This window comes from Fukomys damarensis, unplaced genomic scaffold (assembly GCF_012274545.1).
Source record: "Fukomys damarensis isolate Sample0158 unplaced genomic scaffold, DMR_v1.0_HiC HiC_scaffold_16, whole genome shotgun sequence".
Lineage (NCBI taxonomy): Eukaryota > Metazoa > Chordata > Mammalia > Rodentia > Bathyergidae > Fukomys > Fukomys damarensis.
The window spans coordinates 113,153,374-113,176,834 of record NW_022900928.1 but is presented as its reverse complement, the minus strand read 5'-3'; the positions used below and the strand labels follow the sequence as shown (position 1 = coordinate 113,176,834).

The 23,461-nt window shown below is 34.5% G+C and overlaps 1 protein-coding gene across 6 annotated transcripts in view; it reads left to right on the top strand.

Annotated features, from left to right (window-relative positions):
* The first annotated feature begins 16 nt into the window (after nucleotides 1–16).
* Nucleotides 17–23,461, top strand: part of Ikzf2 (IKAROS family zinc finger 2) — a 145,424-nt gene continuing 121,979 nt past the window's right edge. The window contains exons 1-3 of one of the 6 annotated variants that reach the window (XM_010616041.2): nucleotides 17–267; nucleotides 3,044–3,092; nucleotides 3,928–4,032. In XM_010616041.2, the coding sequence (XP_010614343.1) occupies nucleotides 3,059–3,092; nucleotides 3,928–4,032 (139 nt within the window). In that variant the 5' untranslated portion in view covers nucleotides 17–267; nucleotides 3,044–3,058. Of the gene's footprint in view, nucleotides 268–1,290; nucleotides 1,557–3,043; nucleotides 3,093–3,924; nucleotides 4,033–23,461 lie in introns of those variants that run through there. The other 5 variants (XM_033764604.1, XM_019206336.2, XM_033764602.1 and 2 more) reach the window with 5 other exon arrangements.

The window sequence follows — 23,461 nt, the reverse complement described above, 5'->3', positions numbered from 1 at the left end:
GCCCGGCCGGCGGGGGAGATGTGCTCGGGCTCCGACGGATCGGTTTCTCGGGGTTTGACCAGCTGTCCCGGGCTAACCCTGCTCCTCGCTGAAGATGGAGGAAGTAAAAACAGGATTACCCTTAGCTCCAGATCCACTGCCTTAGTTTTCACCACCAACTGCAGTGCACAAACACACGTTAGGCACAGGAAAGAAAGAGAGAGGACACACTAACAGTAAACACAAACAAAAGGGTGATGGGATTATTTTACTGCATGCACTGCTGAGGTAAATCTCCGCTTGGCTTTGGCGTGGGGAAGAACAGCTCTTGTTTTATTTGTCTTCTGATTCATAGATTATATATAAAAATGTGTATGATTTGCAAAGGGGGGAGTGTTTTCAAAGTTAAGTGTAATTATATAGCATCTCGTTGTGCACTGTGATGTGATCAAATGACTTGTTGCTGTTAACCAGGAATAATAATAATATAGGTGTTTTTTCTTTAGGAGGGATGGGTTGTGGTTATGATTAGGGTAGTGGTTTCTGTAAAGGACGCTCAGGGAATCGGGTTGGAGATGATGTCCTCTGCCTTAATTTATCGTCCCTTCTTTGTAATGTGTTTCTGGGATGTTAATCGATTAATCAGTTCTCATCTGTATAGCTGTCATGGATTTGGACTTGTTTGCTTTGTTTTAACTTGAATTCCAAGAAGAAAGATTGGATAGCTTGGAATAAATTGCAGATAGAAGGTAATATACAGATCCTGTTGGGATTGAAAAAGCCAAAAAACAAAGACCAAAAGAACTGGTATGACACATGTAGAAAAGGCAGTATTTAAATCACTTTGACAGGTTCTCCTATGGGCGAGAAAGATGGAAGTAAGATTTAATTTCTTTCTTCTTTCTTTTTTTTTTTTTTTTTTTTTTTTTTTTTTGTCAAAGGCCAAAAACAGTCCTGTGAAGTTGGCCTAGGTTCCTCGTTGGGTTCTGCCTGAGTGTCCCTCCCCTCTTGTCCCCCCTCTTTTTTCTTTCTGTTTTCTTGTCTTAGCTTTTGGTCGATTCTTAAGGAACCGGTGGATCAAGTTTTTCTCTTCTTGTTAATCGCATTGCTGTAGCACTGACTGACCTCTCTCTCCCTCTCGCTCTCTCTTTTTTTCCTCTTTCCTGAAAGTACGTGGTGCCATTCCTGAGTGACTTTTCCTACTACACCATCCCAAAGGGACGAGGGGGAGGGGTGGAAGAAGGAGGAGGAGGAGGAGAAGGGGGGTGTTCCTTCTCTCTCATTTCTTGGTTTTGTTTATCAGCGGATCTGTTTGCTGGATTTGAAGGCTTGGAATGACCCACCTGTAAAGTGCTTTTCCTTCCTCTTCGCCTTGAACTCTGCAGGGGGCTTGGCTTGAAGGGAGCCAAGGAGGGAAAGAGAGAAGAGGGAAACACAAAAAACTTCTTTCTTTCTTTCTCCGTTTATCTTCAGCCCGACATTGTCACCTCCTCTTTGAGGGGTTAGAAGAAGCTGAGATCTCCCGACAGAGCTGGAAATGGTGATGAATCTTTTTTAATCAAAGGACAATTTCTTTTGTATGTACATTTCGTTTCTCCTTCTCCTTTTTCTTTCTTTCCTTCCCTGAGGGTTAATAACCATTTCATTGATGGAGCAGTCTACTTTCGCTTCTCCCTGACGTTTCTTTCTTTTTGATATGTGTATGTTAAATGTGTACATTTTTAAAGAGATAAACTCATTTGTAAAATATCCGAGGAAACTGCTCCCCTTTTAAACTTTATGGATCCCTTTCTTTAAAGCTTTAAGTAATCATAATTTGAAAGAATTTGATAGTGCAGCAGGTTAAAATATAAGTGCTATGTAGTGACTGAGTTGGGAATTTGATCTGATTATTCCATAAGAAAAGTTTTTTTGGGGAGGGGGGCTCGGGAGGGTGGTGGTGAAAGAGGGAGGGGAGGGAGAAGGGAAGTGGTTTTGGAGACAAGAAGTGAAGCTGCCTGTTTTCCAGTAAGTAATGGAGAAATTCCAGGAGCCCAGGCTAAATATACTTGGCGATCAATACAGAAATGGCTCATTGTGAATAATTTAGCTGCTGGTGCAGTGAGAGTTTTGAAACTAAAGGCAAAAAGGACCAGGGCCAAAGGAGAAAAAAAAAAAAAAAAGTAAAAATCTCTTCAGCACTTGTCAATTCTTAAACTTTTTCCTTCAAAGAATATAGTTAGATTATTGATCTTTTCATTATGTGAATCAAAGCTAGGGGGTGTCATCTCACGCAGCTTTACTTTTGTTTCTGTGAGTTAAATTCTGTTTCATGTCATTGGTGCCTAAGAAAAATGCCCCAAACTTGAAAAAAGTGATTCCCTCCTACACAGCTGAAAGTTGCTGAAATTTTCAAAATCAGAATGTATTAAGTAGGCTTGGCATTTGTGTCCAACCATCGCCTGGCAGGAAATTAAGGTTACATTGAACAGGTGCTTACCCAGAACCTTAGGGTAGGCTAAAATGTCAGTACAAGTCGGTGAGTTAGCTAACCGCTCCTGCAGAAGTCTTCTAGACACAGTTGGGGGAGAAGTTGTTTTGTTTTCTTGTGTTTGTTTGTCCTCCCCCTCCCTCCCTGTTAGAACGTGATGAACCGACTTGCAACAATCGTGAATAGAGCTGTCTGTATACTGAGGAAGTCCCTCAACTGCAGTGTGATTGTAGGAAATAGTGAATGGTAAACTACTTTAAATCCCTTCGAAACTGGCAAATTTGAGGTGTAAGTCCTCCATTTTTTTCAATGAAACAAGTAAATTTGGATTAAGACAAGTCATTCCTCTCTTGCTGCAGCCCATCTCACAGCACACTTATCTTTCCTATCCTATCTCCAGCAGGAATCAGATCATTTGCAGAAAGAGTTCAATGACTTGCAAATGAGCACATACAGTACACAGTAGTATGTTTCTTGGGCACAGGTTGCAGCGACAGCGTGGACTAAGTGCTTGGAGCTTCAAATAAGCTAAGAATTTAATGGCAGATATCACAAGGAATCATTGTGTTAAGGGTATAACATTTTGTTTTGCAGCACTGCACTTTGACTATGGAAACAGAGGCTATTGATGGCTATATAACATGTAAGTATTCATTTTCATTAACTTGTTCTTGTAATAAAGTTACCTTTGTATTACCTGTGTTTTAATTTCTGAATTATAGATTGCATTAAGGATTCTGTATTTTTTCTGTTCACAATTTTATCTTTAAATTGGAGAAAATAATGGTACACAAAAGCGAAGAAGGAAATACAGAATATTGTCTTGCTGCTTATTAAATTAAGGATATTTAAATCACCCATAGCTTGTCAACCATTTTCTACTTGATTTTTTTCTATTTCTTTAGGTTTTGAATATGTCAGATTAAATATATCTACTAGTATGGTGTGTACTCAATATTTTCTACTCTGTAACCTAGTTCTTCCAGACACATAATGTGAAAGAATTAGGTTCTATAAGTTGACTTTTTTTTTTTTAGCAAGCTCTCTTTCAAGCATCTAACTTTCTAATAGCCTGCATTTTAAGAACTACTTATTATAAATACTTTATGTTTAATAATTAAATAAGATGTTAAACAAAACTTACTCTTTTCAACTAAAAGATTCTTTAGAAATAAGCTCCTCCATTTCCCCTTGTTTTGCTTGTATTGGAGTATTGTGATAAAAAAAAGTTGTTAATTTGTTTATTGTATGCTGATTGTGGTTTTTGTCATTTTTATACATTTAGTATATATTTCTGAAAAATACTTCCTCACAGCTTCTTCTGTAGTGAAAAATGCATTATTAAAATACATAGGAAAAATATATTATTATTAAAAATTCCAGACTGCATGCTACTGTGTACGTAGGAAAGACTGTTAGTAATTAAGAGTTTATGTGACAATGAACAGAAACCAAAAGATTTTATTTTGTGAAAGCAGGTGACAATGAGCTTTCACCCGAAAGAGAGCACTCCAATATGGCAATTGACCTCACCTCAAGCACACCCAATGGACAGCATGCCTCCCCAAGTCACATGACAAGCAGTAAGTCTTCATTTTATGATTTTTTTTTCTATTTCTTTAGTGACAGATTTGAATTTGTTAGGTCTGTGGGGTCTGTTCATATTGTGGTGTAGCTATCGCTACAGATTTTGCTAAAGAAAGAACAACACAGATTTATTCCTGTTCATTCTAGTATCATAAAACATGAGCCTGATTACTAGTCTGAACTATCCCAAGGTGGCATTTGGGAGCTGGTGCTTACCTGTATCAGGTAAGAAATGGTAGGGTTTGTTGGTTATTGTTTGGACTTGCCAGGTTTATGACTGGATTTGTTGTTGTTGTTGTTGGATAAAAAATACGGAAACATGTCACTTCCAAAGGACTCTTCATAGAGAAAAAAAGTGAAGTAGTTTTATATTGCTTTGGTACAAAGTTAAGCCATCAGTGGTAGAATTGTAGTGTTACTTATATTAAAAAAGGTGAAAGTTTCTCCTCCAGAGCATTGGAGTAAAGTGTAATTGAAAAATTATGAAACTCGTTTACATCCATTTCTCTAACAAGTTGGAACATTTTATTTGAGTATGTATAGAGAAGAACTGAGAAAATTTGGAAGGATGTTTTTGGCTATAAGAATAGACAGTTTTGACTACTGTTTTTGTTAAAGGGATGTTCATTGATATAGTTAATGCTTTTGTGTAATCAGCAGCTTACATGCTGTCAGTGACAGAAGACAAAATACTTTTATTTATTAATAGTATAGTAAATCTTTTAATTATAATGTGTCAAATTAGTTACCAAGTACAAGTGTTCTTTTATTCCTACTCAAAAATATTTGTAACCTGTTTCCTTATTTTTTTGTTATATATATTTTTTCTTATATAGGAAGGACATGTAATTTATATGTAAATATAATTTTTCTGTTTCGGTGACATGTGAAGGAGAGTCATACTGTTCCCGTTCTTTTTTGAAGATTTAACAAATAAAGAAACTGAATCTATTTAATTGTAAGCATATTCTTAAGTGAATTCTGATCAGGGGAAGTCTTCCTTCCTGCTTCCACTTAGAGCCTTCAAAACTTAAGTTATTATAAAGCTAATTAGTGTAATTAGTGAAGACTGCTGAATTATAAGTAAAAGTGTATAGATTACTGTTGAATGTATTTTATAATTCATCAGTTTTAAGTCATTTTAGCTATTTACTTGAAATTATGATTGAACTGTTTGAATTTATTAAAAGATTACTCTCCTTTTTATTACTGGAGAGAACAGAAAATTTCATCCTAGGTGCAGTCCTTGAAATTCCTTTATCATGTAGCAAGGCAAAAGTAATAAAGTTGTTGACTGAATATATATTAAATTATTGTGCTAATCTCATAATGATCTTGTGGCATTTTTTTGCTTGTTGATTTGATAAAAGTTATACTACTATAACAATGTACGTGATAGAATTTTTATATTTTAATATTAAATGTTACTAGTTCTTTGGTGGACTACATTTTTCTTTCTCAGAAAGTTTTTCACATAATTTCCTAAGGAGTTGAGATAGATTTATGTACAGTTTATATTTGTTAAATACTTTATTAATGGCTTTGGAAATACTGGATATATGTAGTAGAAAATATCTGATAATCAGTGACTTGACTGTCTTCCCTTGGTCACCAGCAGAATATCAGCAGGAAAATGCTTATTAATTAGTTAATTGGTCCTTTATTTGTTCAGTTGTTTCTGCTTTTGTAAGCTCTTACTTCAAAAAGGCAGCTCACTTGTCCTTTAAAATAAATAGTCCAAAGTGTAGGCATGATTAATTTGTACAAATAAGAACTGTGCCTTTTGCAACTGAACTTTTCTCACCCAACAACAGTAAACTTGTGTTTGGTAAAGAGTTTTTTGTGTGTCTTTTAACTTTATAGCCTTCGGCAATTCCATGTTAGTATAGTTTTTGGCTAAGTTGCACATGTTTTCAGGTTCTTTTCCAAAGAGTTGCAGGTTAAATATTTTGGCTTCCACTTCAGAGCTGTCTGTTGCATCCTTTATGTAGCCTCTATTTACAGTATCTAGGTTACCCACTTAGGTGTTAGATGGAGAAGATACCCATTTTTCCTCTGCTAGATCTAGGAGAATATCAGCATTTAGATTGCCAAAGCCAGTAGAGGTAGAGAGGGACTCTTGTCTACTAATTAGAGCAGAGACCTAGAATCAGTCACTCAGACACTTTTCTGTGACTTGAAATAATTTTTGTGCGCAGGAGGTCTGTCAAATCATTTATATTTGAGGGCACTGGTTTTCCTCATCCTTTTACACACACTCTGGACTTTTAAAAATGAAAATAATTATTCTTGAAATTTTTTCATGTGTTCAAATTTATTTCATAGACTGTTGCTGCTTCTAAACACAGAAATACAACTTTTGTTTGAAATTATTAAAGCCAAAAATAAATGTGAAAATCTTATGAGAAAATAAGAGTCTGTAGTAGCAGGAAAGAGAGATCTATATGTACAAGGAAGGAAAGTTATTTTTAAAAGGTTTGTATAAAAGGAAAATAAACATTTGAATTTTATAAAATAAGTAAAAATCTCATCATAAAATAAACATTTGAATTTTATAAAATAAGTAAAAATCTCACCATAAAATATAAATAAAATAAGCCCACTTATTTTGGCTTTAAGAAAGTGGGGCCTACTCATTTGTTTAGGATATTTGGTAATTATTTTAAGATGAAGGATATCTGTACAACTTGCTGCCAGCTATTGTATAAAAAATAATGACAGTAGCTATCATTTGACAGTGCTAGAATAGCGCACTAGCGACTTGGGAGAAAACTAAATGACTGACAGCTCTGAGTTTTAAAATTGAGTATATACGATAACCTTAAAAGAAGTAAGAGATATTAGTGGTCTTAACATTGTGCAGTGACTACTTCCTGTGTTTTAGAGTAAGTTTTCATAAGGAAAACTTAGACTTTTTCTTTTGGAATAAAGATTGTTTTGATAAGAAGATGGGCATTATTGCCTGAGATCACTATTGTACATATTGAGTATGCTGACAATCTTCAGTGTCAGGAATGACAGCATATGCCTTGATGGCTACTGGAAATACACAGTGTTAAGTGATTTTAAAAATAGAATCTGGAAATCAAGAATCTGAGATAGACAACTCAAACAGAGCAATATAAAAATAATCCATATTGTGTTCTGGCCCATCAGATGAAACTTACCTTGCGATTGCTTCTGTTTCTGGGTTAACTCATTTTTGATTCTTGCGTATTTGCTTCAGTATTGGTTTCTGTACAGACATCTGACTATCTCAAAAAGTTTTTTGGGTGTTTTTTTGTTTTGTTTTTTGTTTTTTGTTTTTGGTTTTTGGTTTTTTTTTTTTTTGGTGCCGGGGATTGAACTCTGGTCTTTGCGCTTGCAAGGCAGGCCACCGAACCGCTGAGCTGAAGCAAAAAATTTTTAAGGTTCCAAAAATTGCAATTCTTCATGTTTTTTTTTATATATCTACTTTTAAAATGCCTAGGTTTTCTTTTCAAGTAGCTATTTCAGTGGTATGAAAATACATCGTGACAGGAAAATGTGCTTCTACTACTTTAAAACCTTTAGGTGGATTGGCTATGCAGTTGCTACTATTTATCCGTCTGCTTGATGGCCAGGTGGCATGTAAGGAATTAGAAGAGGTAGTAATTCTCGTTTTACAAGGTTCTGACCAATAATCAGGTCAAGGAATCGAGTGTATTCTTTTCATAGTGCTTCACATTCAGTTTTTCTTAGCTAGTTTCCATTTTTAGAATCTAGTGAAGCAGATACATTATGATTTCTATTTTTCATATGTAGAAATTGAGGTTTAAATTCACCTTTTAGGTTGCTTGGCAGAAAGATACAGTTCTTAGAGTTGGGCATAAAGCTGGCATATTACTTTTTGGATTAGTTAGGTTACTGGTGTCTCTACAATGTCATTCTGTCAGGGTGCCCATCATGTCTAATACTGACCCATGTTTGAGTGACAAAAAGAAATAGGAGAGTGTTATGAGGGTGAAGAGATATCAGATAATCCTTTCAACTAAGCAGTCTGATGTGCTTTTTAAAATCTAACTTCTTTTATGGTAGCCACTAGCTTTGTGACTGTCTTCCATAGCTTAGTTTGGCAGTCTCCCTTGGTTGGATTTCTATAGGGCACATCTTGATATAACACGCATTGGACTTGATATAAAATCTAGCTGTTTAGAATCGTAACACTTATATCTCCAGTGTACTTTACATTTAGTTTTTATTAGAAAATTTAAAATAAACAGATCTGATTTGATTTCTTTGCATTTATCAAAGTATTATTCTTATGTATACAAAGAAAAAGAAACTAAAGCAAGTATATATTTGCAGGTAATTAAGAGCAAAAGTACTATATTTTTTTCTTTTGCCTTATTTTTCCACCCTTCCCACTCCAGTTTTTAAGGCTGCATTGCATTGTGGTGAAAACTAGGGTGTGTCTTTGAAAAACAGAACAACTTACTGCGGAAATGTTATCCTTGTTGCCTCTGTCTTTACCCAACTCTGTCTTTCTCAATAGAAGTACTTTTTTTTTTTAATTACGCTATGTTTGATTCCATTTTATTGCGACTCTTCCATTGAGCTATAGTACATTAAGATCTTGGGGTTTCATCTTCTCGCCTAGCTTTTTTGATACATGGTATGTTTTAAATATTGATGTATTTTGATCTGATGTTCTGATAGGTCAATAGTAAGGTCACAGTTCAAAATGTAGCATATATTAGTTTTCTTTAGTTTTGTAGTATTTGTTTATATCAGGTAGAAATTTCTTTGTGTGTGTGTGTGTGTGTGTGTGTGTGTGAGAGAGTGTGTGGTACCAGGGATCGAACTCAGGTCATTGTGCTTGCGAGGCAGACAGTGGAACCACTAAGCTAAATCTCCAGCCCTATAGCAGGTATGTATTAATCTGCTAATAATTTCCTTTTGTTGACACATAGAGACTTTGAATATCTGTGGTTTGAAATATATCAGGAGTATTTAGAAAATTTTTCCTTATAAATACATTGTGATCACTACAAGATTGACAGAAAGTAGAGAGGTATGATTTACATAGTACATAGGATCTCACTATGTTAGATGCTTTATATATTTACTAGTCTCACAACAATTCCCTGAGGTAGGTGAGTAATTTCTCTTAATTTATAACATAATGTGGAGGATCAGAAAGGGCTTGAAAGTTATACCAGCCTGTTTTAGAATTCTTACTTTGCCACTAAGGTGCTGTGTGAACTTAGACATTTTATTTAAAGTCTCTGAGCTCCAAGTCCTTCCTCCATAATATGAGGATGAGCGGTATCTACTCCATTGGTCTATTGTGAGGTTTAAATTAAGTTATATGTGGGAAATGCTTGTCCCAACTTCTGGCATATCATAAGACCTGATAATTACTGCTGGTGTTTTTCAAGGCAGTTGTTACTTTTTTATGTACTCCTGACTTATAAGAAAAAGGACTTGTTTTCAAATCCAGAGCTGTTTGAAATCTGGGTCTTTAGCCATTTACTGTGGGTCCATGGTACAGAGACAGCTTTTTGATAATCTAGAGTAAAAATTGAGAACAAAAATAAATCTCTATTATTTAAAGCATATGAATATTTGATTAAGAAAGAATGTTCAAAATACATTGTACACATGGAAATGCCTCTGTACCCCCCCAAAACATGTGAAGTAGGGGGGAGGATGGGGCAAAAGGAGTCCTGAGGAGGAAATGATTAAAGTCTCTAATGTACATGTACAGATTTGCCAAAACAAAACCCACTGATCTGTGTAACCAGTGTATAATAATAAAAAATGTGTGAAAAATAGAAGTAGAGGGCTGGGGATTTAGCTCACTGATTCCGCTGCCTGCCTTGGAAGTGCAAGGACCCGAATTCGATCCCTGGTACCAAAAAAAGAAAAAAAAAAGTAGAGTTTGCCTCCATATAAGAAAATTTTATTAGGTTTCAGTGTTCCTGAATAAAGTTCTGTGGTCTTGGTTACATGTAAAGGAAAATAATTCCTTATCTTTGGTGCTCCAAAGATATCAGTCATTAAGACTGGAAAAAGAACACGTTCTCGTAATAGAGTAACCTGTCCATTTTAAGAGTCAGTTCTTTCCTAGAGAGCTCTCCTCTAAAATGTAATCTCATTTTAATGCTTCAGAAACTACCATAAATTCTCAGATAATGACACTTAGCAAGTTGTAGGCCTCATTGTTGCTTCTTGTGAATTCTGGGGTTAATAGCTTAGGTGTTTTAAATTTGAAGTAAGCTTAAGGTGTTAGTTATAGGCATTTGACATTTTGCTGTATCGTTCTGGATGATTAATTCAACATAATGTATATCAGCTGTCTTCTGTGTGTCAGGCATTGTAACGTAAATCTTTCGGTACACACCTTATCTTTGGGTGCTCTCACTCTGGTGGGATAGACAGACATCTAAGCAGGGCATTACATTGTAGTAAGCTCAGTGTCTTGATTATTTTAGGAAGTGAAAGGTAGTACTAGTTTGGTAAGATTTTCTAGAGGGAGAGACTGCTTGAGTTGAGATGTATTACATATAAAAGATTTAGGGGAAAAGTGGAAGGCTTTTTTCAGTAAATAAAAGGCCCACAATGAGAAGTGAGAAATAACATGCAGTATTCTGGGATATACAAGCAGGTTGGTAGTTCTAGAATGTGAAGTTCTCCTGTAAGAATTTGAAGATAGAGACTTTGGTGTTAATCAGGACAAGATATGGAATATCTTGTATAAGAGGAACTTGGCTTTTATTTTCAGGGGAGCCATGGGTGTTAACCAGGAGGTGACCTCAGTTTTTCAGTTGGTAAGAATCACACTGGCTACAATGTGAGAAAGAAATATTGTGTATGTTAATTAGTCTACAGGCAAGGGCATCTTCAGCAGGCTGTTGAATATGATTAGGGTGGAAGTTATGAGAAATAGTGGACAGGAGATAAAAAGGAAGAGACAGGTTTGGGTAACATCTTAAAGTGTACAGGATTTGGATAGTAGAGTTAAGGAGAAGAGGGAGTTAAGCTAGGTTAGTGATTAGCTGGTGGTAGGGCCCATCAGTGAAAATAGGAAATACTGGAGCAAATTTCCAGGAGAAGATTGTTTATTTTAAATCTGAATGTAGAGTTTGAAGCACCTGTAGGATAGAATTTTGGAGGGTACAGCAATCAGGTAGTTGGGTAAATTAGATTGAAGTGTGAATTTTCTCAACTAGTGAAAACTACAAAGTCACTTGTGGTTTGGTTACTTTGCTCCTGTATTACTTTAAACAGTAATTTAGTATTAAGATCTTAACAATTCAGCTCTTGAGCTGGGCATGGTGGCATATTCCTATAATCCCAGCACTTGTGAGGCCGAGGCAGAAGGGTTGCCAAGAAGTTTAAGGCCAACCTGCACTACATATTGAGTTCAGGGTCAGCCTGAACTACATAGTGAGACCTTGTCTCAAAAAAACAAAAAATAAAAATAAAAAATAAAATAAATCTCTCAGTAATTCTCAGCATTTGATCAGTGTTCTTATTGTGCCATTAAGTCAAAATTTTATATTGAAGTGAATAAACACATGCTTCAATAAACTCCTTGTTTAATCAATTCTTTTTTTTTTTTTTGGTACCATGGATTGAACTCTGGTCCTTGAGCTTGCAGGGCAGGTGGTGGAACCACTGAGCTAAATCCCTGGCCCATGAATTCTTTAAGATAGTCTAGAAGTTGAATTAATTGATGTGATTGACTAAGTAAAATATCCTAGTTTTTTTATAGCTATGGTATATTTAATATAACTTACAGTTACATGCTTTGAAAAGTTGTAAGGTTAATATATACCATATATTCCAATGTTCTGTTTTTTCTTTATCCTATACTCTATAAATAAATGTTATTTGCAATATATAAATATGCAATATTTGTTAGCTAAATATCAGTCAGTTCTGTTGCAATACTACTCAAGCTGTTTAGTAATACAGTGCCTTTACTATATTAAAATGATTTGAAATATACTTAATTAAAGAAATTATAATATTGTGCCTCTTGGGGTAAAATTACACAAAGGGTAATATAGCAAACACTAATTAACATACCTGTTGACTTGAAATACCTAATACAGAATTCTATCTTCAAAATGTAATTTTATGTTTACTGATTTTTACCTGACACCCTAGAATTCAAAATGAATTAATGATAGAAATATTTCCTTTGAGATTTGTGTGTGGAGATTGAGAATTATCTAGAGAGATACTTTTCATGTTTAGATTATCAATTCAGCAAATATTTGTTGAGAACTCACTTTACTGCAAAAATGTTTGAGGCATTTTGTAGAGAAGGATGTTATATCATCATGGGTTTATGTGAATTGCTTATGCATTCAAATGTAACTAGGTGTGATATATACACTATGATTTATATTCATTATGGATAAATTCATTGCTTTTCAAATTTTACCACCCAAGAATTTTTTAAAAGTTCATATATCTGAAGATGCACAGTGAACAAAAAAGGGGGCAACCAGCTAGTCAGATAGGTTCCTACAGAATGACATTTCCTTATGAAGTCATTTATAATGTAGGATTTGGTCCTTATCCTTGCAACCTCCAAAACTTGATTTGTGGCACATTTAAAGTAGACACCTGTGTCAGGGTTGAGTCACATTAAATGTTTACAAAATTGATATTTATGGTCAGATATTTATGGATCATTGTAGTTGGCAATTTGTTCTTGTGAGTGGGCTGGACATGTACAGGTCATCAGTGAAGATCATTTGGTTAGCAAAATTAATGGTCAAATATATACAGCATCACAGCAGAGATAACATTGCCATTGGAGTTGAAAACCTCTGTACAGTTCCTTCTCCCTTAAATGGACATAGATTTAGATTCCTAGGGCTAGGTTCAGCTAAAATACTTTTGAGATCCCCTACCCCCCTTAACCTTTCTTGACTAAATCCTCCAGATGCAGTCTTTAACCTACGTTAATACATATAATCAGGTTACAACCAATTCTTGCGCCTGGGATCCATTAATTTTCTTTAATGTGAATTACATTTTTCTTTTAAATTTGTTAAATGTAGATTTTATAGCTTACCTCTGCGAAGGCAGTGCCTATAAAGGATACCTCAACTATCATCATCATGAATTCAAACTTCCATTCACAGGAATATTGATAGTTGTGGGCAGTAGTTTACACGAAGTTGGAAAATAGCACTAAGAAAGGCTCCTTGCTTTAGCTGGAGACTGAGAGAAACCTCCACTTTATAGGTTAGGAGAAATATCACATTAATTCCATTGAATAATTGAAATAATTTTGATTAGCTTATGACATTTGTATATTTACATAATGTGCTTCTGATTTATTTGAAGAAATTTTGAAAGTTGATTTCTTAGATGTTGAAATAATCCTGAAGTTTTAATTTACTTGTGATTTTTTGTTTGGGTATGTGTTTGTTTTTAATAATAGCTCATTCTATACAAGATTTTTTTTGTAGTCTTCAAATCTGTCCCAAAAAGGTGATATGAAGATTCTAAGCAGCTCTTATGTTTTCTGCTTCTATTTAGTCATTTTCGGTGGTGTCCAAGTTAATATAAATTCATCAGCAGCAGCAGCATCATCTTCATTACTTCTGCTATTTTTGTATGGCAGATTTAGAGTTTACCGATTGAATTCCATATAGTTGTAATTTTAAAGTCAGTTCTCTATCACTTACTTAAGACTGTTTTTAGTAGCATGTACAAGATGAAATGCTTCAATTAACTTTTCTTAGGCACTTCAGATATTTTGAGAAGCATATAATTAATCAGTGTAAAGTCACGTTCTAATAAATTAACATTCTGGGTGTCTATACCTTTGACATTAATGTCATTGCTCTTTTATTATAATCGAAGCTGTAATTCTCCTTACACTTGACTATATCAATTCTACCTGCTTCTTACTGAGACATCAAATGTGGGGCTTGGTAATATTTTGAAGTGCTTGGGTACTACAATGTTCTCTTTCAGGTGAATTAAAGTTGAGTTTTGTTTGAGTTCTAAAGAGGCATCATTGCTTCTATAACTATATAAAACATTTTTATTATGGCAATTTTCATCCAGAACTGGTTTTATGTTGTTTAAAACATACATTTTAACAAGTAATATTTATGTAGAGAAGTATATTTCTTTTATAAAACATGTCTTACGGATTTTTTAGACCAGTGGTGGCAAACCTGTGGCATGGTTGATACAGCTGGCTGTTTGTTATCATTGAAAGCTCTAAGAGGTTCACCACCATCACTGTTTAGACTATGTCAGTATCTTTATTATGCACATGGTGTGATGTAAATTGCTTTATTTCAATACATTTGTTATCATTTAGACTGAAGTGGCATTTCTATAATTTTGATGGCTGAAGATTTATTTTAAATCTTAATTGTAGAAGGTCCATCTATTTCTATTAGAAACAATTGCTCAGATCATTCATATATTATCTAAAGCTTGGAAACTGAACTGTTTATTAAGAATTTTTAGATACTAGAGATAGGTAGCACCTCATTATTTTTGGGTACTCTTCAAAATACTGAGTCTAAATAGTATCTTGAAATACAAAGTGAATTCTATTACAATGTCAAATTTTCAGTTATTTGAAAGCAGCAATTGATTTTGTTTGGACATAATTAGAAAAAAATGCTAGGTTTTCTATGAGTCTGCTCTTTTTATACTCTCAAAGCATGAATTACATGCTTTCATCTTTTCTGAACTATGACAAATTAATGATCTAATGACATTTCTTGGATTTCAGATTTTAGAAACAAAAACAAACAAAATACCCCTTGTTCCAGCAAAAAGAAATTTAAAATAAATTATGTTTACTGAAGTTATCACAGTGAAACTGTTTCTATGAAGTTTTGTTAAATTGGAGTGGATTTAGTAATCCTATGGTATGAATACAAAGCTAACAACAATTTTGAAGTTTTTTTAAAGCAATTTAGAGAAGCTATAGTTAACTAGATATTTGATTTTAAACAACTGTGTACAAGATAATGCTGTTTATAAAAGCACATGTTTTTGTATCTCTGTGTCTGTCTACCTCTTTCTGTGTAAGCAAAGAATAAAGACAAGGAAAAATCAAATGTTTGATAAAGTTTTGTGATCTTTGAGGGCAAATAGGACCCTTTCTCTTTTATTCTAAATCTGCATTCTTTGGCTCTCTTACAAAAGTGAATTTATACACGTACAATTTAAAAGTGAATGCAGACAGTCTTTTTTTTTTTTTTAAGAAATAAAACATGGAGCTTTTCTGAAAAACAGCTGATGATACTTCTAATCCTGGGTTTCACTTTGAATTTCAGTAATATCATAGACTCATGAAAATGCATAACTGCCATTGATAATGAATACTGAAGGCTGTGATATTTTCATATACAAAGCCATTCTCATATGTATGGAGCAATATTTTAGATTTAGTCAAAACATAAGCTATTTTCTTAGTTGCTGTGATACAGTGGAATTTCAGATATTACTTTGAATTGTTTTATGAGTTTATATCATTGAGATACTATCAGTTATGCACATATAAATGTTAAATGACTTTTGACAGTATTAAAGAAGACAGGGCTGGGGATTTAGCTCAGTGGTTCCGCCACTTGCCTTGCTAGGTCCCAAGCTCAGAAAAAAAAAAAGGACATCATCGCATGATGGCAGAAGATATCTGAGTGGAAGGAGTTAAAAGTTAGATTTTTTTTCTCTTCTATCTCACGAAGGAGAAATTAGTTTACTTAAAAAAAAGAGCTTTAGTCTGTTTTTCATGTTCATCTATTTAAAACTCCAATTTGTATTACTACATTTTTACCTTAAATATTTGATGAGAAACTGTTTTTAGTAAAGACTCCTGTGGTCTGTTGCTAATGGGGGTAGGACCTGTGAAAATAATTTAAGGTATTTGAAAAAAAGAGCATAGGTATGAGAAGTGGAAGAGGCCAGTTCTAGAAGAAAGGAAAAATCAAAATAGTGAATTTAGAAGTGAGGGAAAACTTACAAGTCCATCAGAGTTCATAGATCTTGTAGAGGGAGAAATAGGGCAGTCTTGTCTTTCAGAAAAAAGTAAATGAAGAGAAATCAGAGTTTATAAGTCAATCAAAGAAATTTTCTGCTTGAATGATGATGAGTATAGCAATAGGTTGAGAATAGTTTCTGACACAAGGTAGAGGATTAAACATTGGGAAATCAGTGGAGAGAAGCATACTCCTTGAGATGCGTGGAAACCAGAGTGCGAGATGAGAATGGATTGGCTGGGACAACCGGGGTCCCAAGGGTTTGAGCTTTAAGATGGGCCTTTGAAAGCCCCTTGAAAGCCAGTAGTATTTGAAATAGATTGTTGTTGTAAGAAAAAAGAAAAAAACAGTGCTGTAACCAGGGGCCACCTTGAACTCATCTACTGCATTTATCTTTTGGACAAGCGACTGTATGATATACTATGCATGGAGATATCCTACTTGATTGTATTCCAGAATTATCAAGGATGCGTTATTGGTGTTGTCCTTCAACTGCCATTTTATTTCACTTCTGTGGGAAGTGGCATTGGGAATTTAGGGAGACAGAAGGTAAACTGGACAGAAATTGTAAGAACTTTCTCTGCTTGTCTTTTCTTTTTTTCTTTCTTTCCCCCTTTGGGAGGTGGCAATGAAGAAGAAACCTGATATTGAGCAGATGAGATGGGTTTTGCATACTGTTTTTTGTTCTCTGATCTGTTTTTCCATTTTCCTTCAGCGTATCTAAGACACAGGCCTTGAATGTTTGAAAAAATTTTCTTGAGATCATACTCTGAGATTTAGAATCTCCAGGTTGGCTTCTACCCAGTACAGCACTTTAGAGTGTAGAATTTTAGAATTAACCTCATGATAATACATTAATAACAATTTATCAGACATAAGACGAAGTTTACATGTGTATTATTAAAGGAATGGTGGGCAGCCCATATATAATAACAACAAGATCAGGGTGTGTTTAGCTTGCTCACAAAACAAGCTGTTTTTAAGCTTATTATAAGTGATATTTTATTTCTAAAATGCTTTATTGTATTCAAAATTACTTCACATCTTGACATAGAATGTGCAGATAAAACCTGGGCTGAGTATTTATTTAAGCAGTGACCAAAGAATCTGATATCTGTGTGTGGAATCTGTCTGTGTGTGTGTGGATGGGGGGTATTTACCAAGTATTTTATTTGTTACTGAAAAATAAATGTACAGTTTAAAAAATTACAGAATTGAATGAATTTACTTCTTTTTCTTTTTGTGCATAAAGAAATGAGCCTTAATACTTCCCGAATATGGGTCCCCAGACAGGTAGTTCCTTCTCTTGGACTCTCGGTTTTACTTGTAGAAAGACAACATTAATGTTTGCCTTGTCTGAGGAATGATGATCTTTAAAGGCATTGTATATAAATCTTCTAGGTGACTGGGACATGGTAATAAGTTAACTAGAAAGATAGCTATTATTGTATTGTTATATAAAAAAAACAGCGTGAGACAAACAAGTTACACAGTAATTAAGAAACAGATCCCACAAACATGTTAAATCAAATTCATATCAGATAGTCTTCTAGGAAGGACATGCTTTCAGTCTGCTTTTTTTTTTTCATCAACAACAAACAATAACAACAAAAAGTGTAAAAATACAGCATACCTGAATCATTTACTAAATGTTTTTGTTTTTTATCTATCTGGTTGTTATCAGGTAGATAGACTCCTATCCCCTGTTTGAAGATAAATGTGCCTGCAGATACAAGGGAATTATTAATGCTGTTGTATTCAAATCAATTACTAAAGAAATGAAAGTAAAATTACTTAATTAAGGCACATCACAAATAAACCTGCTGTTTGTGAGGGGATAATTGAAACAATAATTATGCTCTAGTAATGCAGTTCATCTGAGGATGACATGGAGGATCCTTGCTGCATGCTCTGTGTAACTCCTTGCCTGACCTGGCCCAAAATGATTGTTTTTAGCACAGACTTGTTTACTTATGCCTTAGATATGTTGGTGAAATGAATTCCAGATAATGGTCTCTGCAATTTACCAGTTTCCATCCTCATGGTATTGTATGGCCTCTGTCCTAACTTATCTCTTTCTCTGCATATCTGGAATTCTCAGAACTCCAGATAAGATTCCAGTAGTGTCAGTCAGTCATTTATTTTTTTTATTTATTTATTTTCTCTTATCCCACGAAGAATCAAGAAAAAAAGGGAATCTCTTTTCCTAAGATTTCACAGCAGAGTACATGTGAACAGAAATTTTGATGTCTGAACTTTAAATTTTCTGAGATCAGCATTACTACACAAATAGTCACAGTGCAGTTAATCTCTCTAAAGGCATGATCCATTCTGTCCAGGAAGAGTTTCTTCTCTAAAATTTTAGGAGCATTTATCACTTCCTATCTTGTTTTCCCACTACTTAATTACTTGATTGCAGTTTATCTCCCTTTTGTGACTAGATACTGCTTGAGGGCAGGGAAAATGTCTTTTGTAATCTCTGTAGCCTGAAGGTAGCAGACAGATCAGGGTTTTAGAGTTAGAGTGGCTGTGCTGTGTCTTTTTTGTTGTTATTTTTCAAATACAATCTTGCTCCTTAATTTAGATTGTTCTTGAACTCACTGTGTAGCCCAGGCTGACCTTGAATTTGAGCAGTCTTCCTGTCTCAGCCTCCATTGTGCTGGTATTATAGGCATGTGCACTACCACACCTGGCTTTATTCCCTCCTTTTAAAATAGGAAAAGTTAGTGCTTATCTCCTGGTGTTGTAAAGATGAATAAAGTAATTTTAGCACATTTTTCTTACAGCACTCAATATATTTCAAGAAATAATTAAGAAAATACTGTTTTCTCACATAGAAGTTAGCTAGCACAGTGCCTTGTACTGAATATTGGAATATATTACAAGTGGATATGTGTTGGTTATCTGAGTGAATTAGAAACCTCACTCAGTTCTTCTGGATGTTATTCTCTAAGATTACCCAAAGGTTTGGTCCCTTCAGTTGTGCTTTGTTGAGTACCCCAGAGGCCAAATCATTCAGTTAGTCTTACTCACAGGCAATTTTAAAATAAATGCTCTGACCAAGATACATCATGTAAGCTCTGAGGTTGCTCCACCTTATACTTATAGCTGTCTTCTCAACATTCATTCAAGCACAGTGCTATGTTGGACTAAAACCTTCAGGTACTTGGAAATATCGCATGACTTCAAAAAATCCATCTCTCAATCAGGATCACGCTCAAATTTAAAGATGGAGTTTACAGAAGACTTAAAAGGATATGAAGAGCCTTGATGTGTTATATCAAATTATCCACATAGTAGTTAATAGTTGAAATTCACCTTCAGACAATTTTGTTACTTATGGGTAAGAAGTGTAAGTTAAGAGATAGAAAAGTTTAAAGTTAAGGTTCCAAAGTTACTATTAACATTTACTACTTTGTTATTAACAAAGTTACTATTAATATTTTTATAAATGTTTCAAATCTCTCTGATCCAAGGTCTTTCAGATCTTCAGTTAACCATTTAGGAGACACACATGAAAGTAGTATCTAATACTACTGTTGTTTTTAGTCATATCTTATCCAGTAACCAAATCTGAAAAGTCTTTCAGAAACCTATGAATCAAATGTCTCTTTGCTGAAACCATGAGGCAGTTCAGTTTATGCCAGACTGTGACACCAGACCTTAATTTTCTTAGGACAGTTGTGGTAATTATCACATTTGTCCATAATATAATCATTGTAACTGCCTGGGATCAGATACACAACCTTACAACAGTCCTCCTGACCCTATACTGTTTCATTCCTTTCTTGAAGTACTGCTTAAATTTGTCCAAACAATGTTCGAGTATTTTGTTAGACAAACAGTCATTATCTAGTTTTGAAAACATTTGTTTATAATCATACCTGTAGCTGCAAGATAAGGCAGTGTATTTAATAGCTTGGAGAATACCAAGTCCTCTCTTGTTTGTATTATAACAAACCATCTCCTTAACAAGTAATCTTTTCATCGATTCTCTACCCCCCCCCCTTAACTTTACAACAAAACTGTGTTGTGTGGAAGCTCATGAAATGTTTTTGGTTGGGACAGTTTCTCTAGTTAAGTCCCTAGTACTTATCTGGAAATACATAGGAAATTCATGTGTTGAATCTTAACTGAATGGAAGATATCTGTAGTAACAGTTTAATGACAATAGACCTTATACATTTTATGCTGAAAAGGTCTCTTTGTGATAATCAATTTGCAGTTTTCTTTTTGATTTTTTTTCCTTTATGGCTTGAGTGGTTGGGCTTGAATCAGTGTAAAATACTTTCAGCTGCTGGCAAGATTTCTCCTAAATCACAACTAAATTGCAGTTTTACATGCTAGGTGGCTCTTAAGGATGGTGGTAAACTAATACTTTTTCAGATGCTTCAAGTGTGAGTTTATGGAAATTTTGGATTTCATTCTCTTTTCCGGATCCTGTGTCTGTATGGTCACAGCTCTGGTGGCTGATGCTCATTTATGTATTTGTCACTTTATAATGAAGTATCTATTGCTTTTAATTGTTCTCATGCCTTGAATTTGGGTATTTTTACTTCTTTGCTGTTTATGAGCCCTTATGAACTTGGTGATTAGTGTTTTAATTTCTATTTTTACTATGTGTTTTGATTTTTCTGGATTTATATTGAGATAAAGGAAATGATCCAGTTAGTAACATCAAGAAACTGGAAGGTTTTTGTTAGAAAAGTGAGATCTGTTACTCTTAGCTAAGGGAAAAACACTAAGGAGTGGCTTTACTAGAAGTGTTGAAATCAGTGGATGCCAGGCACTCCAGGCCTAGAAAACCTCAGATCTCACCTTCATCTTTTGGCAGCCCTTATGTCTATACCTGCAAGTCCTCTGCGTTATATTCTCAGTTGATTTCATTAGATACCACATTGATGCTTTGATGACTTTAAACTCTGTATCTAGTACCACTCCTTTCCTCAAACCCTAGCTCTAGTCTGTCAGAATCCACTGACTTGTCTAAAACACAGCCTAAATTTAAATACTCTTCACCATGTCCATTCCTGTAACTCAAGTCTGTAATCATTTTCTAGTACTGTACATTGCTAGTGAAATCTTAGCAACAGATTATACCTGGTCTTCCTGCCTCTTTTTTCTTGCTCTCTTGTGCCTCTCACAATGTGCAACCAACAGTTCTAGACTTTAGAAAACCTAAATCGGTTCACAGCAATCCGTTGCTTTAAGCACAAAAGCTTTCTATTGAAACTAGAATAAAATTCTTTACAAAGTTAAGGATGTCGCTCCCGCTTCTATCTCTGACTTCCTCTTCTTCTGTTCTTTTTCTTACTCACTTTCACTGCCCTTTCCCATTTATTTCTTTTCCTTTACATGGCAAGTTCATTTCCGTACTTGTACTTGGAGTTCTTTGTTTGCAGTACCCTTTCTTCATAACTTTGCATAGAAAAGTCCTTCTTTCTTATCTCCATTCACCTGTTGCCTCCTTGGATAAGCTTTGCCTGAGAACTGTAGGTGAATAAGCCCCTCCCAAATTTGCCATCTTCATATTTTACTATGGCATCAATCTCTTGTGATGTTTCACAAATCTATTTTATTTATTTTATAATAGTAGCTTTATTTAGCATTTCTATTTGATTTTGTATTATACTTAATAGTATTCTAATTATCACGGTTGATTATCATCCATAATTTAATAGTCTCTTATTATGCTTCATGAAAATTATCAAATCTCATTTCTTCCTAAGATGTCTTGGAAATACATACTTTTTAGGTTAGCTAATTAGTGGAAAAATTGTATAATTCTTTGGGAAAGAAAATTGATATATCTGACTCAAAGTTTGGTGATAGATAAGAACCCAAAGAGAAAATGGAAACAAGTTTGTTATTGGTTCCAAATTACCTTTATTTGGGTTGGATTAACTGTCTTCATTTTGTGTGTGGGGGTAATATAGATCAAATAAGGTGTTTTGAATGGGATTAACTATCTGGAAGGAAGTGGTGTTATCTAAACTGTACAGCTGGAAAATACAGAAATTAAAAACTTAATTGATTAATAACAGTTTCACATCATTATCCAGTGATTAAGGACTGCTAGATGGAACTGACATAATAGGGTTTTCTTTTTGGAAAATAGTATCTTAATTGTAATGGTGTTCCACTGAGTATTTAGTAAAAATTCTGTTTACTGAGAATACACTCAGGGTTTAAAAGGCTAAGCCATTACAAACCTTCAGATGCAAATTTGGGTTGAAAATACAATGTGTTGTTAGTACAGCATGTCTTCACCTAGTGTTCTATTGGCCCCTTTTCCACAACCTTCCAGTAATTTGATATCTGTAACTGTCTTGTGCCCATTTTATTTAGTTTTCATACCTAATGAATAATAAAAAGTCCACCAGTGCCTGAATATTTACCTGTCTAATAGCAATTTACAGATGGTACATTCTGAGGCTGTTACAAACCATGTCCTGTAATAGCATTTGGTGTAAGTCCTGCTCACCATTCTGATTGTGGTTGGAGTAATAGAAAATTGGTCATTTCCTGGCACATAGCAATAAGTTTCAATTCAGTCAGAATGCTGTATATACTGTGATGGGTTTCTAATTATTATCCAGAGATTGATGGTTTTTTGGTGAGTGTAAATTTGTGCAGCAATAATCCATTAAGTAATCAATAATCATTCCATTCTGATGTGTAGTTCTTATTCACTGTTATAAAATGTATACCAGAAGCTGAAACTCATGTTTGCTGTATATGTGTGTGCATTTGAAATATAGTTGACAGTATTAGAAATAAAAGAATTCTTAACAATATTTTTCTTCAATCAGATTCCTTTTCCTTCACCTGTGCTTCCTGCCCCATGTGCTTCATTCACTGAAAAAAGTCTCCATATTTTCCTAACTTCTTAGAAAATCTATTTATACCCATTTTTAACATTTTTGTCTACCTTTCCGTGTCATTACTTAGACAATTATTTATTAACTTACCTTAATGTTGCTTTTTGTAATTAAAAGCAATTTATTGTCAAGTTTGCATGGTTCAGAAAGTGGAAGAGTCTTCCTTTTTAAAAGAAAATGTTAACCCTTAAAGCTATAATCTCATAAAAAACAAATGTAACTTTTCTTTCACTAGTATCTTCAAATACTATGCTGCATACTGTGGAGGAGTCCAGGCTCTGAAAGAAGCTTATATTTGATAGGGGAGGGAAGGAAAGGAGGAGAGAGGTGGATATCAACATGAATAATACAAGAATGCAAAGAAAGGGGAAAAGCAGTGGAGAAAATGTCAACTGAGAAACTGCCCATTACATAAGTTCCGAACTGGGACTTTGATGTTATATGCTGGGGACGATGGTTTGTGGGTGGAAAGCTTCATCCCACAAGGGATGTGGCCAACATTACAAAATTCTGCATAGTCTGAGGCTAAAGAGAAGTCTAAATAGAGA